The following is a 15,013-nucleotide window of genomic DNA, read 5'->3' as shown; positions in this document are numbered from 1 at the left end:
AGTAAGCCTTTACTTTACTTTAAAGACTTCTTTCACTTTTGGACACTGAGGAAACACAGGAAGTTGAAAGAAAGTGGTTTTACGAGGATTTTTAAAGAACCCTATGGTAACAGGTCCCTTTGATATTAGTAGATTAGTAGTAGAATGTTTATAATTGTGTTCTGGTAACGAGTCACCTAAAATTATGAACATTATTTCTCATTTCACTGCTGAAACTGATCAGAGTTGCTTGTGTTAGCTTAAGGCTGATTTATGGTTCCGCGTTACACCATGGCAGAGTACGGTGCGCGTCGCCGCGTACCCTACGCCGTAGGTTCTGCGTCGATTTAACACTTTTACGCTCAGGTGCCCAAGTTTACGCCCTTTACGCCCCGTGTAGGCCTACACTTTTTTATTTTTTTTTTACACTGTGTCAGGATTACTCTCTTTGTTGTGGCTGTATTTTAGCTCTACTTCTCCTGTTTTGTCCCCTCTAGCAGGGATGGCCAGCTCTTTCCACATGAGATCGGCAGATCTCATAAAGAAGGAGCCGCTGGACTCTGGAGGATTTGGAGAAGTTTACTTGTGCTACCATGCGACCCTCGGCCAGGTGGTGATGAAGACTCTGTATACAGGTCCTCTCAGGAGCGAGTAAGTGTTGTGTTTGTTCCGTCGGGAGGGACTGTTCCGGGGATTCCCCTCTCTTTCTCTCTTACAACCAGAATCATGTGTCATGTGACTCTTTGTAGAAACAAAAAACACTTACAGGGTTGTGTTTTTTTTTTTTTTTTCAATTGGGTATACCGACATTTTTATTGTGTCTTGTGAAATTTCATAGAAAGTTGTCTCTTTAAGCCTGAATTATGGTTCTGCGTTAAATCGACGCAGAGCCTACGGCGTAGGCTCTGCGTTGGTGTAACGCAGAACCATAAATCAGCCTATAGTGACTTCCTTTTAACTTGGAGAGAGAAGTTACTCCATCTGAAATGCGGATGTAGGTAGGCTTGCCACCCGTCCCTTGAAATACGGAATTGTTCCGTAATGGGAATTAAAAGTTGCGTTCGGTATTGAACCAATAAAGATACACATATTATGCTCTTATTTATTGATGTCATAATATACAGGTGAAGGTTGGAAAATTTGAATATATTGCAAAACTTCATTCGTAGTAAATTCAACTTAGGTGAAACAAATATATTATTTCCCACTACATGCAAAGTGAGATATTTCAAGCCTTTATTTGTTATAATTTTGGTGATTATGGCTCACAGTTTATGAAAACTCCAAATAAAAAATAAATTAGAGAATATTTTATGAAATTAATAAACAACTCCATCATCAAAATTATAACAAATAAAGGTTTAACATATCTTGCATGTAATAAGACTAGGTAATATATTAGTTTCACCTTTTAAGTTGAATTATTGAAATAAATGAACTTTTACATCATATTCTAGTTGAATTATTGAAATAAATTAACCTTTACACCATATTCTAGTTGAATTATTGAAATAAATTAACTTTTACACCATATTTTAGTTGAATTATTGAAATAAATTAACTTTTACACCATATTCTTCACCTGTAGGCTATATTATACATCTGGGCTGATGTGGACATACGTAGCATAGGAGGCTATTTCAGTTGCTATATGGTTGGCTGTCTGTACAGTCATGAAAGTTCAATGCTATTAAAGCACTTTAAACTTTAAATCAAAGCATTTTGTTTTTTCATATAAAATAAACACATTTTTATGCAGTTTAGAAGTTTGGGGGCTTTTTTTTGGCTCCTGTGCTGCTGAAATCAGGGCGTCCCTTATTTCTATTTCTGAAAGGTGGTAACCCTAGATGTAGGCCTGACAAAGTTTTTCCTAATCAATGTTTCTGATGATGGATTATCTACGATTGCAGCAGAAGAAACAGGGAAATACATTTTACAGTCACCAACTACAGCTATAAGAGATTCAAATTCCTCGGCACACACATCAACAATAGACTGAACTGGGACCACCACACCACTCATCTTCTCAAAATAGCAAACCAGAGACTATTTCACCTCAGACAACTAAGAAAATACAGAATCAGGAAGAATTTAATGGTACAATTCTACACTGCTATAATTCAAAATATTCTGTGTTTATCAATCACCATATGGTACAGCAATACAACCAAACATACACTACACAGACTGGACAGGATAATTAAAATGGCTTCAAAAATCACTAAACATGAACTCCCCACACTGGACTCCCTTTACAAACACCACACCATCACACGGGCAACTAAAATAATTGAGGACCCCTCACACCCTGTTAACTATCTGCCTCCGCTCCCAGAGGAGGATTATTTTTAAGTCACTGGGTAAAAGGAACAAAAGATATGACTCTTTCTTTCTCGGCCGTTATTATTACTCTGTCTTATTCCTTTGGAAAACGTTCTGTCTTTTTGTACTGCTGTGGTGTGTTGCAGCTACCACCTGCACGTGAAAGTAATTCCACCGGCCTAGCCGTGTGGCAATAAAAGGAAGTTGAGTTGAGTTGAAAAGTATGTTAAATATTAAATATTAAGTATTTCTTCTGTTGATTTGCTTCCTTTTCCATGCCTTTTATAGTATATATCCAAGTAAAACAAGTTATCAAAAGTACTAATTTGAGTGCAGCACCATCAACGGAAGGATGGCTTACAAGCTGCTTCTCCATTCATTTTTTTCACACTGTTTTTGTTATTTTAAGTTTGGTTCTATTCAATTAATTTACATTATACTTTATTAATCCCCAAGAGGGAAATTACATATTTGTATGATGTCAATTAGTCTGTAAACTGCTTGGTTGAAATAATCCAAATTTCCATCTCTAGTGTTGGGTCAAATATGATCTGACCCAGCCATGGGTTGTTTTAAGATGGCTTAGTGGGTGGAGTTGGTTGCCCTCCAACTGGAGGGTTGTTGGTTCTATCCCCTGCCGTGCCACATGTCGATGAGCCACGGGTTGCCCACATTGCCCGCAGTACCAGAGCCAAACCAGGACTGATCGGGACAGAGCCGTCTGGGAGATTTGCGAGGCCCTGTGCGAGCGCGCAAAATTTTTTGGGTTTTTCGGGTCGGATCGGGTGTCTATATGCGCAATTTTAACTCTCCAATTAGCAAAATACTGGATACCTTCCCCTGCCTCATCATCATCTCTTGCCTCGACGCGGGGCCCCACGGCTGTTTGAGACCCGGGTGGATCTGTGATTTTTGTAACAAATTTATCAAACAAGCCTTTCAGAGAGGCATTAAACTCTTCCATTTTCTTTCTTTTTTTTTCTTTTTTCATCCCCTGATGGAAATTTCCTGATTCTGTCTCGTTTTCTTGACATTGTGTGACAGTTTGTTCCAACTCCACCCGTCTGGATCAGAGCAGCTTGTGTCTGCGCTTGGTCTGATCAGTTGTATTGAACAACAGACACGCGCATCATTGCACATATATTTATTGATATGCACAGATTAGTACAAATTTAGGTCTGTAATGGAACGTGACTGTTGATATTTATAAGGGAAAAAACGAAAAAAAAACGAAAAAAAAAATGTGAAAAAAATTGTTTTTTGAAAAAAAAAAAAAAAAAAAAAAAACGGCCCACAGCGCAAGGCCCCTTGAGGCGCGAGGCCCCGTGCGGTCGCACGGTTTGCACACCCCTTGCGGCGGCTCTGGATCGGGAGGATTGTGTCAGGAAGGGCACATGACTCCTGTGGTGACCCCTGCAGAACCCATGGCAAGTTGCTTTTGAATGGGTTTTGGGCTCGACCCAGAAAATCTGTTGAGTGTTCTAGTCAAGAAATTGGTTCAAAGACAAGCTTAAGAAAAATAACTCAGATTACGGGTTGGTGGATACATAGAATACACAGCAGAAGAACAGAACAGTGTGTGAAAAAGAAGATGTAAGGAACACATCACGACAGCATGTTTTGTTTCATCAACCTAACATTTCTTGTTACACCGTTATTACACGTGGCAGAAGTCGAGACAGCTCTGATCAGGTCTGGGCTTTGTTAAAAAACTAGTTAAAAATTGTAAATAATTAGGCCTCTTTAACTCAATGAGCTGGATCAAAACCAGCCCAACCTATGATCCAGCTGTAGGAACCCAGTATTTAATTTTTTTTAGTGTGTATGTTATAGCTTTTGGCAGGAATGATCTTCTTTGTCTGTTTGTATTGCAGCAAACTCTCATTTCTCTATTTTCGTGTATCCCTGTTCTCTCTGCTTCTGCAAGTCTGTGACTCCTGACCCAGTTGCAGTAAAACATCTGTATGATGTCTTTTCTAAAATGCATCGAGAGGAGTGAGGGCAAAAGAGGCATGCTAGAGGGGCTTTGAGTAAGGAGGCACAGATATAGCCTTTAAAAGTGTTTTCAGCATCTGCAACATATGTGCCTGACACAGTATTGCAGATGAATAAAAATGAAGTGTATATACAGATTGCGACTATACCCATGTCTCTTTGCTCAGGTCACAAGTAGGAAGGGCTAAAGCTTTGAGGAGATGAGACAAGGAAAGGAATCAGTGATATAAGCATCAAAATAAAAAGATGCTTTTCCAGTCAGAACACTGCAAGGTGTAAATAGATAACCTGAGTCTGAAATACCTTCGAGCGGTTGACCACTCCAATGTGGGCCAACATTATCAATCAATAATAGCTGTCACTGCTTGAATTCTGAAATACTTTCCTTCTAAAACCAGTCAAGGGCTGCAACATTACTGCCCAGTGTTAAACTTGTTTATGTCAACATCAAAATGCTCAACTTCTAACATTAGTATATATCCACGCACTCTTATCTGGAAAATAGATGGCTTTACTTTGCTGTTGCTTTAGTTCACAAACCATGTAAGTAGTAATAGTGCATTAAATACTATATTTTGCATAGGTTAATAGGTGATGTGTAATTTACTTCCCTAACACTGCCAAGGAGGCATAATGTTACAAGGATCCCCTGAAAGGTTGAGTCTCAAATAACTTAAGTTAAGGGGAGAAAAAACGAACATATTTTTCGTTAAACGTAATCTCCAAAGGACTTTAATGCAAAGAAGAATAACTCCAAGGTCATGAAGCGGTACACAAAAAATAATTAAATTCTACAGTCAATCCACCTGTTCGCTATTTTCATGCCATAATAAACGTTTAGGAGTATTTACATAATCAGCAAGTTCCCAAAGATTCAGTTGGATTTCCAAGTAGTTAAAACGGTACAGAATGCAAGATGACATGGTGTTTTCAAAAATATATATTTCTTGAAGTATGTCATTTTTGTTTAAGAGCTATTCAAGATTCTCTTTGGAGGAAATTAACCAAGAAGTCATCATAGTATATTTAAGACCTTTCTGTCCACTTCAGAAAATTCAACATCACTAATGTTTTGTCACCTGCCTCTCTGCAGAGATAGTAAAAAGTCGCTCCTGGAAGAGGGGAACATCATGGCAAGTCTGAACCACGAGCGCGTTGTCAAGTTGCTGGGTGTGATTATGGAGGACAGAGACTGCTCTCTGGTCATGGAACTTCTTCCCAGAGGAAACCTGCTGTTGATGTTGGAGAGGGTCAGTAGGTCCACAGTCTCCACCCGTACTGAAAAGGGAGACATTTACTCATGTCTTACATCTGCTCTGGTATTTGTATCTGTATGGAGATATATAACTTACATTATGTACTGCTTGCTCCTAGGTAAGCGTGCCAATTTCCATCAAGGGAAGAATCATCTTAGAGATTTTAGAAGGAATGGTGTACCTCACAGAGAGGCATGTCGTACACAAGGACATCAAACCAGAAAACATTTTAGTGGATAAGGATTTTCACATCAAGGTACATGAAATGTGAAGACTAATGATCCATTTATGGTTTGAACATCATGCACTTATCATTTTCCTCTATGGTGTCTAGATTGCAGACCTTGGCCTGGCCACCTGCAAGACATGGAGCAAACTCACAAGACAAGAGTCTCGGAGGAAGAGTCGCGGGGGGCAAACAGCCGGGGCGAGGGGTGCTGGCACACTGAGCTACATGGCCCCGGAGCACCTGGAGAGTATACATGCACCCTCCACCGAGAAGTCCGATGTGTACAGCTTTGCAATCGTGGTTTGGGTCATCCTCACGGGGCAGGAACCCTATGCAAGTGAGCTGGGATGACTGAGCATGCAATAAGTCCTAAAGCAACAAAAAAAAAAACAGTCCTTTCACAAGAAATGCATTCAAATGGTGAGTTATCATTGCACTTCTGCAGAACCTCCAACCAACCATCTCTTTGTCCAGATGCCAGGAGTGAAGACCAAATGAGCCAGTGTGTTCGCAATGGTGACCGACCAGAAGAGGACCTCATTCCAGAAGATACGCCCATGGAGATAATTCAACTCATGAAGAGATGCTGGGACCAAAATCCTGAACGACGCCCGTCATTTAAAGGTGTGCCATCTTTGTGTGCATATATTCAACAAAATGGCTCAGATTATGAAGCAGCAGTCTTGTGATGAAGACCGTCTTCAAAAGAGCTTACAGAACCAGATGTAAAAAACAACACCACTAATTTATTATCTTTTAACGCACAGCTTGATGTATTTTTCAATTTGTATTATTTTGTTTACATTATATTATTATATTATATTATTATTATATTGTTTTTTTTATTTTTATATTGTATCTTTGAGATCTTTTAAAAGTGCTATATAAAAAAATTGATTATTATTATTGTTATTATATTTTGAGTACTTTGTAACTAATTTACATCCACTATCATAAGATTAATATAAGTATGGTGTTGTTACAATGTTGTACAGACTTTGCACATTTTAATACTTTAAGCAATTCTCAAAATGACATGAAGGTGAATGAAAACAGAATACGTGTTTTGCAGCAACATAGCAGTTAATGCAGCACTTGGGGAAAAGGAGCTTTTAAATGGCTATTTGTTATTTTCAGCCTCTAACAAGATTCAAACATGTCATTCCATTTAAGCAATAGCTGAGTCAGAGTCAGAGTCCTTTCAGACAAACTGAGGTTATTTTAAATCAAACCATTTTTTCCCACCTTTATAATATTGTAAAAGCAAATAAGGAAGATTATTTCTCAGAGAGATGCAGAATAACCCGCCTATGCATTCATTACTTCAAGATTAGACTACTGCAATTCATTGTTAGTAGGATGACCTAAAATAACCCTGAACAGCCTCCAGCTGATCCAAAAGGTTATGGTAACGAGGAGTAGCAGAGGAGATCTATTTCTCCAATCTTAGCTGCCTTTCATTGTCTTCCTGTTGATTTCAGAATGGAATTGAAATTCTTCTCCTCACATGTAAAACCATAAAGAAGTAAGCTCCCTTTCATCTTAACATACTTATAGTTCCATACCATCCCAGTAGAGCAATTTGCTATCAAACTGCAGGGTTAGTTGTGGTTTTAAAAGGAGAATGAGAGGCCGAGGCTTCAGTTAGCAGGCTCCTCTCTTGTGGATCCAGCTCCCAGTTAGTGTTCAGGATGCAGACACTGTCTCTACCTTTTAAGATTAGGTGCTAAAGTTTTCTTTTTTTTCTTTTATGACAGAGCTTTGTTCAGGATAATTTCATAGATGACATGTGGATACATGTGCTGGGGGTCCTTTGTTATTGTAACCCTAAGACAACCCTGTTGTCTTTGCCTCCTCAGTCACCTACTTGCTCAGGCTGAGGGACTAGACGGAAACAAAGATTCAGTCAGCATGGTTTCTTAGCTAGTTTGTTTTTTATGAACTGACGTTACATGAAATTTGAATTTTGGACTCATGGAATGAATTGGATGATGGATGAATTACAATGAATTTGAATATAATTTGGATTTGAGTGCAATAGATTTGTAAACTGTGTTATGTGTAAAATGCCTTAAAATTACTTTGTAATGAATTAATGCTATACAGGTCAAGTGAATTGAATTGAAATTGAATAGAATGGATAGTTTGTATAGGCGTCTTCATCCAGTCGCTGCTATTATGGAATAACTCCATATAAGTCATGTACTGATGAGTAGACACATAAGGAGGAAAGTTCACAGCCTCTGCTTCTAACGCTTGCCTATTATGTCATAAATATCCAAATACTGATCCATTTCCAGGAAAACAGAGGCCAGACACCTCGGTGTATCCACAATTTCACTTAAGGGAAGGACACTTTTGAGTCTAGTCAGAGGTTTAAAATAGCAGTTTATTTTCATGTAGCTCCATTGTCCTAAATTCTAACATTAGTTGTCATTTTGCTGAGCACACATTCTGTTTTACGGTTGCTTTAGTCAAAAATACGCTCATTACCATCTAATAACAGACCTGCGGTTGTTTTAACTCTGGAACATGACTATACTATAAAGCTATAAGCTTCTATTCATGTTTTGTTTTCTTTTACAAGACAGTAATTTGTTAGTTTTGCTGTGACTCATTAGGCTTCGTCTCTTTCGAACCAAAGTGAAATGTGATAACTTTCCTCTTTGAATTTCAAGACCAAGAATGTGATGATAGCAGTTCATAATATGGGTCGCCTCCTCATCTTTTACCTCCTTTTTGTCTTTTCTTGCAGAAGCTTACAGCTGCTTTCTTCCCTTCTACCGGGAGAAGCTTGATCCATGTGTAGAAAAAGATTTATGTGCTCTCAGGGTGAATATGTTTTCTTGAGGCTTTGATGTCATATTTTTATGAAATAATCTGCTTTGATACTAAGAAATACATTTTTAATAACAATTTTCACTCATTGGTATTCATTTCAGAGCCACTATGAAGGCCCAGATGAACTCATTGAGAAGATGAAATCATTGTCAGTGACCAATGAATGTTTTTTGGCAAGTGAGCATGGTGGGTAATAACCCCAATACACTCCCCTGTGTATAGGTTTTTATAATCAAATAATTTTATAATTTTGAAGCCAGAAAATGTGAATATTGTTGAGAAGACTTGAGCTGCTTGTATTTATTGAATCTTTCTCAATCTTATAGATTGTCCCGCTCCTTTGCTGAGTTCAGATAGAGGTGTCCCTATGCCAGTTGAAGCCAGTATCGAGGACCTGCATGACATCCAGCATGATACATCTAGAGATTGTGTTCAGACAGACGCCAGGGCACATAATAACCACTCAAGTGTGCAGGACAAACTGGATCGGGAGCTTCAGTACCACAAACATGGCAGTTATAATCGTGAAATCCCGCCTGACGTGGCCAGCGTGTATCATACCAGCACCTCAAATCCTTTCCTGCCAATAAGGCAGCCAGCACAAGACAGGTCCTCTGTCCAAATCTGGGATAAAGCTGAGCCAGTGCAGCCCATCAGCCAGGGGGAGCCTTCGTATTGGCCCAACCCTGGGCTAGTAACACCCACTCCGTCCTATTTGGCTACGTCTGTCAGCGCCCCTTCATTTCCTCAGTTTAACCAGCAACAGCCGCAGTCCCAGATATACCGCCAACAGTCTTGCCCAGTCCCTGATACCCTTGGCCCGGACTTAAATACTGGGGGTCTTTTTGCTCCTTCTTGCTCAACCCAGGACACAGGTACATAGACGCATATCTCTTGTAAATAATTTTCTGAAGATGTTTCTTCTCTTACTTTTGACTGATATATGCAATACCTCTTGTTCTACTCACTCCAGGGTCTCTTTACATTCAGAATGCCAGCGGGATCCAGATCGGTAGCAACAACAAAATGAGCATAATAGGTTATGACAAGGGTCCTGGCTCATTATGTCCATCTGGTAACAGCGCAGCTGTCTCCTCCATGCAAGAAGCCATCCTTAAATATGGTAAATTATTACATCTCATACTTTAAACTGACATGTCAATCAGTACATTAACATTACAGTATAGGAAACAAACAATTAATTGTGTTATTTTGACTTAACCCAGGCTTTAAACTAACTCGTGCAAACCTCCTAGTTTGACTGATTAATTGTCAAGGCTGGTGTGAAGTGAACTAAAAAGCCTGTCAAAATAAAAAAGAAATTTAGTGCAATAATGTATTACTACATAATGTAAATAGAAAAAAATAATTTTCTTGATAGGGGAGATAGTATCATTAGTGAACTGAAATTGTGGCTGTAGGCACCAGTGATGCTCTTTTATGTGTGTTGAAAAAAAGATTCTGGTACAATTTTTTTTTTCTTTTTTTTTAAATGGTTGAGAGGAGATCCTTTTTTTATGTTTACGTATTTTTTTTGCACAAAGCCAAAAAAATGTCTCATTTAACAAACAAAAAAAGGTCAAGATCATCTAAACCTGAATCTTTGCTCGTATTTAAACTTGTATTTAAAAAGCACTTTAAAAACAGCAACCACTGACTAAAGCAGTGAACAACAGAATAAAACTATTAGAATAATGATGAATAAATAAATCAACCTAAATAATTAACTAAATAAAATACACAAAAAACACAAGTTAAAAACAGTACATTCAAGATATAAAATAAAATCAGCTCCTCAGGGTTGAAAGCCAAGCGCCAGAGTTGGGTCTCAAGAGCAGCTTTAAAAAATACTACTGAAGATGTACAGAGCGTTATAAACATCTGGATAAAGAACAAACCAAGCTGGCAGGGGTGGCCTCCCTTTGCTGGACAGATGATTGGCTTAACATTAGTTGAATAAAAGACTATTACAGGGCAAGAAGTTTAAAAACTTCAGTCTCTGATTATTTTTCAGTAATATTATCAGATACAGTTTGAGGTGGAGAGGAGACTTGTTGGGACCTAAAGACCTTCAGGAGTACCACAGGGATCTACCTGTATCCTCTGACCCAGTTTAATTTGGAGATTAAATCAGTGGAATAATAAACGGGTGAACGGTGACGCAGCTGGTAGTGCAGCCGTCTCAAAATTAGAAGGTTCACAACGCCGGGGACGCTGTGGGTTCCCCCATGACTTCAGCACCCACACCGAAAAGGTGTTTCTGTGTGGAGTTTGCATGTTCTCCCCGTGTTCCCTTGGGTAGCTAATGCGAGCTACCCTCACAAAAACATGCAGGAGTCCTGGGCTATACATGCCTCCTCTGGCCAGCCGGGGCGCCAGATGGGGTGGGGAGGATCCGGCCAGAATAACGTGATCCTTCCACGCGCTACGTCCGGCCGGAGAAACCCCACCCTTTTTGGTGAAAAGAAGCGGCCTGCTCACTCCTCAGGTAAGGATGAGACTTGAGCTCAGTGCAGGGCCTCCCGGGGTTGGTAGAGGGAGCAATGCCCAGGACTGACTTAGGTGGGACCACTGGGTGGAAAAATGGGAAAGAAATTTGGATAAAAAATTTTAAAAAATCAGTGAAATAATGTCAAGCCACTTGCAAGATTGTGTTTCAATTCATAATACCACTTAAGGTGTAAAACTACAGGGAATGATCATTTAAAAATGTCTTAATTTTGCTCATAAAAATCCCTCAAACAATCTAGATTAATGATGACGTTAGGATAGATTAAACTAATCATTTTTTTTAAAGCTTCTGTAGTTACTGACAGGTCTTTCATAGTTATTCAATGAAGTCAGGGACTTTAAAGCTATATTTCCAGTAGTTAAATGCATCTGTATTTTCCCGTTCGCCCCAAAAGATGCAGTTGGAACAACTTTTCATCGTTTAACTCTTACTTTCTTGTTAATTGATGGTGTCTGCGGTTTTCAGAGGACCATGCCGTCAAAGAGGAGCACCTGGACCTGCTGAGGGAAAATATTGGGTCCAGTTGGAAAATATGTGCACGAAACCTGGGTCTGAGCAATGTGGAGATAGAAATCATAGAGCACGACTACTGCCGCGATGGCCTGCCGGAGATAGTGCACCAGATGTTGGAGCGCTGGAAAATGAAGGAGGGGTTCATTGGCTGCACAATCGGCAAGCTTTGTCGAGCTCTGAAAGGAATCATTAAGGTAGAAGTCATCCAGAAAATACTGGACACGTGCAGTTTTTCTACCATGGAGACATAAACTTTTACAGTATTGCAGATTTGGTTTATTCAGTTTGAGCCATCAAATAGAAAATCCAGCTGTGCGACCTTTATCCGTTGGTTGTGTTTTTTATATGTTTTTAGAAATAATATATTGTTTGTGCTTAATAATTATGGTGATTATTGTCAGAAGATTTTTAATAACTGAGCACCATGATTGATTCAATTTCTTTTTTTTCTTTTCTTTTTTTTAAAGCTTATATAGTATTTTTAAAGGATTTCTGGACTTTTTCTCCCAATCTGCTCTTGATCAGCAGAAGACATGGTCAGGGTTACATTTTTATATTCTTGTCATTTAAGAATCATTGTTGTAATTTGTGTTATGTTAATAATACTCTGCATGATTAGTTTTTCATACCATCACAACAAATGCTTTGAGCCAAATCCAAAATTATTGCGAAACTAATATATTGCTCAAAAAATATTAACGAAACACCAAGTAGCAACATTTCAACTTCCAGGTTGAAGCCTATGGAGGACCAAAACTGACATAATTAAAAATAAAAGCAGAAATATATATATATTTAGTTTTTCGCAAAGAAATGTATATACATATATGTCCTGCTCCTTCCTGTTTATTGACCAATAGTAGAGAAGGTGGACCAAGAAGGGCAGCCCTCCTCATTTGGATAGTGAGGCAGAAATGCATAAGGTAAAGTAAAAAGAGGAGACGAGGGAATGTAAAAAACAACATTTATAAATTTCTTTGCGAAAATGCACTTTTCTTTGTGAAAAACAAAATACAGCTATATATATTTCTGCTTTTATTTTTATTTATGTCAGTTTTGGTCCTACGTGGAAGCCAACTTGGAACAAAGAAAAGTAGCAGTTCCTTGACTGACCACTAGGGCCTGGTTCCAAAACTGAACTGAAAAATGAAATGTCCGTTAAAATGTCCAACTTTGCAGCAGAAACAAATTTACTGTCTGGTTCAAAAAACAATTTTGATCCTCATAGCTATATTTCACATCCATCACTGTACGTGGGGTGAACTTTTTGTACTACATCAGGTAGAATTATACAAAGCAAAAAATGTATATAATTGTTTGGGGGTGTGGTTTTTTATAATTAACAGAAGGTTTAGCCAATGGCTAGCTGTCCTCGCAATAGCTACTTGGTGCTTAGAACTGTATTGACTTCAGAGCATAGCATTTTTAGTTATTTTCTGATATGTGTTTTTATATGTATTTGGGGGGGTGTATAGACAATAGTTCTAAGCACTATATTTTTGATAAGAACTTTGTCAGGTATTGATTTTTTTAAATTTGTGATCTTAAAAAAGAGGCCATCAGGTACAGATACATGTGTTAATATCCATCCTTTGGAGAAAAAAAAGAAGAAAAACCCACAATGGTTGATTAAAATATCTTGAATGATTGTGCGATCTGAGCCTGATATACCTTCACCTTGGAGTTCACCTAGAATCACTTTTCATCTTTTCTGGGAGTACCAAATAACTTGTCAAGGTTAGTTTCATTCTTTTGACTCTTAAAAATATAAATCATTGAACGTGAATGTGTCAACTTTGAGTAAAATATCATGTATTATTACTTTTGTTGATCTTTTATTTCTTTAATAGGAGGGTATAAACTCATTTGTCCACATCTGTATGTGAATAGTTTCTCTTGTTTTATGAATGACTGTTGCTTGTTCTAATATTCATTGTAGAACTTACTGCAACAATGCCAAATCGTCAAACACATTTTTCTTTCTGTAAAATATCAAGTATTTTGTATTACTAGCTGTTTTTTCTCAGCATCTAAAATTTGTCATGTACGTGTGTTCATGTGCCTTTCAGACTATAGAAATTGAGCAGCAACATGCTACTTGACTGATAAATGTGTGTTCTTCACCTCAAACTTGGAGCATCAGTAACTATGACCTTCTGGAAAGTAATTTTGATATTCACAATAAATGCTGTACCTATGTTTTAAAATTCACAACAAATGTTTCAGGTGTCCATTTAAAACCTATTTTTTTCTTTACACATACCGACTGATTATTATAACTATATATTGTTTCCTGTTCAGCGTTTCTTATATTTTTTCTTGGTTATCTCCTGCATTTAGCAATTAGCGGCTAATTTACTGCATATTTAAAAATATTTTATAAATTAAATAAATATTTTATAAACTATTTATTGATTAATTCAAGTAAAATTAGGGCCTGAATGAAACAACTAGTCTAGACTTCAGGGGTTCTGCATGAAAACAACATTTACTTGTTAACGCAAATGAATATAGAATGTAACATTGGTGAAAGGTACGTTTGGTGTTTTCTGATATTGAAATACGTGTTTGAAATAACATTTTACTGGAACTTTCACTATAATACATCCATATAGGGGTTATACTTTGCAGATCAGACATATTTTATCAACTGAGATTAAAAGTGGGTTAGATAAACGGTGGAAAATTAATCCTTACATCCCATGAAGGATTAATGTGAGATTTCTGTTTTCTTAACCATAATTGCATCTAGTTTCTATCTGATTTAAGGAGGGTGTTTAAATGGCTTGATTAATTAAATATAATCAAGTATTTGTATTCATTCAAGTAAGTTGGCCTTAAAAACACAGGGCAATGCAAAAATAAAGCAATCTTTGTACGACAGCATTTTATTTAGATTAAAACAAAGCTTCAAATCCTCAGTATCAACTGACACAAGGAAAACACTTCTAACACGTCGTGCATGGGGGGAAACTAAAACAACTTAGAACCATTCAAAGATGGATTTAGTCCTCAATAATTGAGACGTTGCAAACAAGCAATTATGATTTACATAAATTTACACATTTATATTAATCTTCACAATTTAACTTTTCTGCAAGAGGATTGAAGATTCGTTTTTCCTCATTCTCTGTTACAGTACAGTGAAATAAGTAGTAGTCGAGAAGATTTCCTTTTCAGTTAGCATGTAATAATGACTTATAGTTTGCATAATAGAAAGTTAGAATTATGCAAAGCCTTGATGTTATTCAACAGTGTATTGTACAATGTGTAACTTACAAGCACCATGAACTGTAAACTTTTATTCGTCAAGGGTAAACCGTGCTTGAACAGGCATTGTAAAGAATAACAGCTACTATGTTCAAA

The 15,013-nt window shown here is 37.7% G+C and overlaps 1 protein-coding gene across 2 annotated transcripts; it reads left to right on the top strand.

The window, feature by feature from the left end:
• On the top strand, window positions 1-13,857 carry ripk1l (receptor (TNFRSF)-interacting serine-threonine kinase 1, like). 2 transcript variants are annotated; one of them, XM_061732374.1, is made up of 11 exons: window positions 1-106; window positions 477-630; window positions 5,390-5,546; window positions 5,671-5,808; window positions 5,887-6,118; window positions 6,256-6,405; window positions 8,537-8,613; window positions 8,724-8,808; window positions 8,949-9,497; window positions 9,596-9,745; window positions 11,600-13,857. In XM_061732374.1, the coding sequence occupies exons 2-11, from the start codon at window positions 482-484 to the stop codon at window positions 11,896-11,898; spliced, it is 1,986 nt and encodes a 661-aa protein (XP_061588358.1). In that variant the 5' UTR covers window positions 1-106; window positions 477-481; the 3' UTR covers window positions 11,899-13,857. The 2 variants fall into 2 exon arrangements, with proteins under 2 accessions (XP_061588358.1, XP_061588359.1); XM_061732375.1 differs by having other exon boundaries at window positions 37-106; window positions 480-630.
• Window positions 13,858-15,013: the final 1,156 nt, after the last annotated feature.

This window comes from Cololabis saira, chromosome 10 (genome assembly GCF_033807715.1).
Source record: "Cololabis saira isolate AMF1-May2022 chromosome 10, fColSai1.1, whole genome shotgun sequence".
In the NCBI taxonomy this organism is placed as follows: Eukaryota; Metazoa; Chordata; class Actinopteri; order Beloniformes; family Belonidae; genus Cololabis; species Cololabis saira.
Note: the sequence above shows the minus strand (reverse complement) of the source record. Positions and strands in the feature narration are given on the sequence as shown.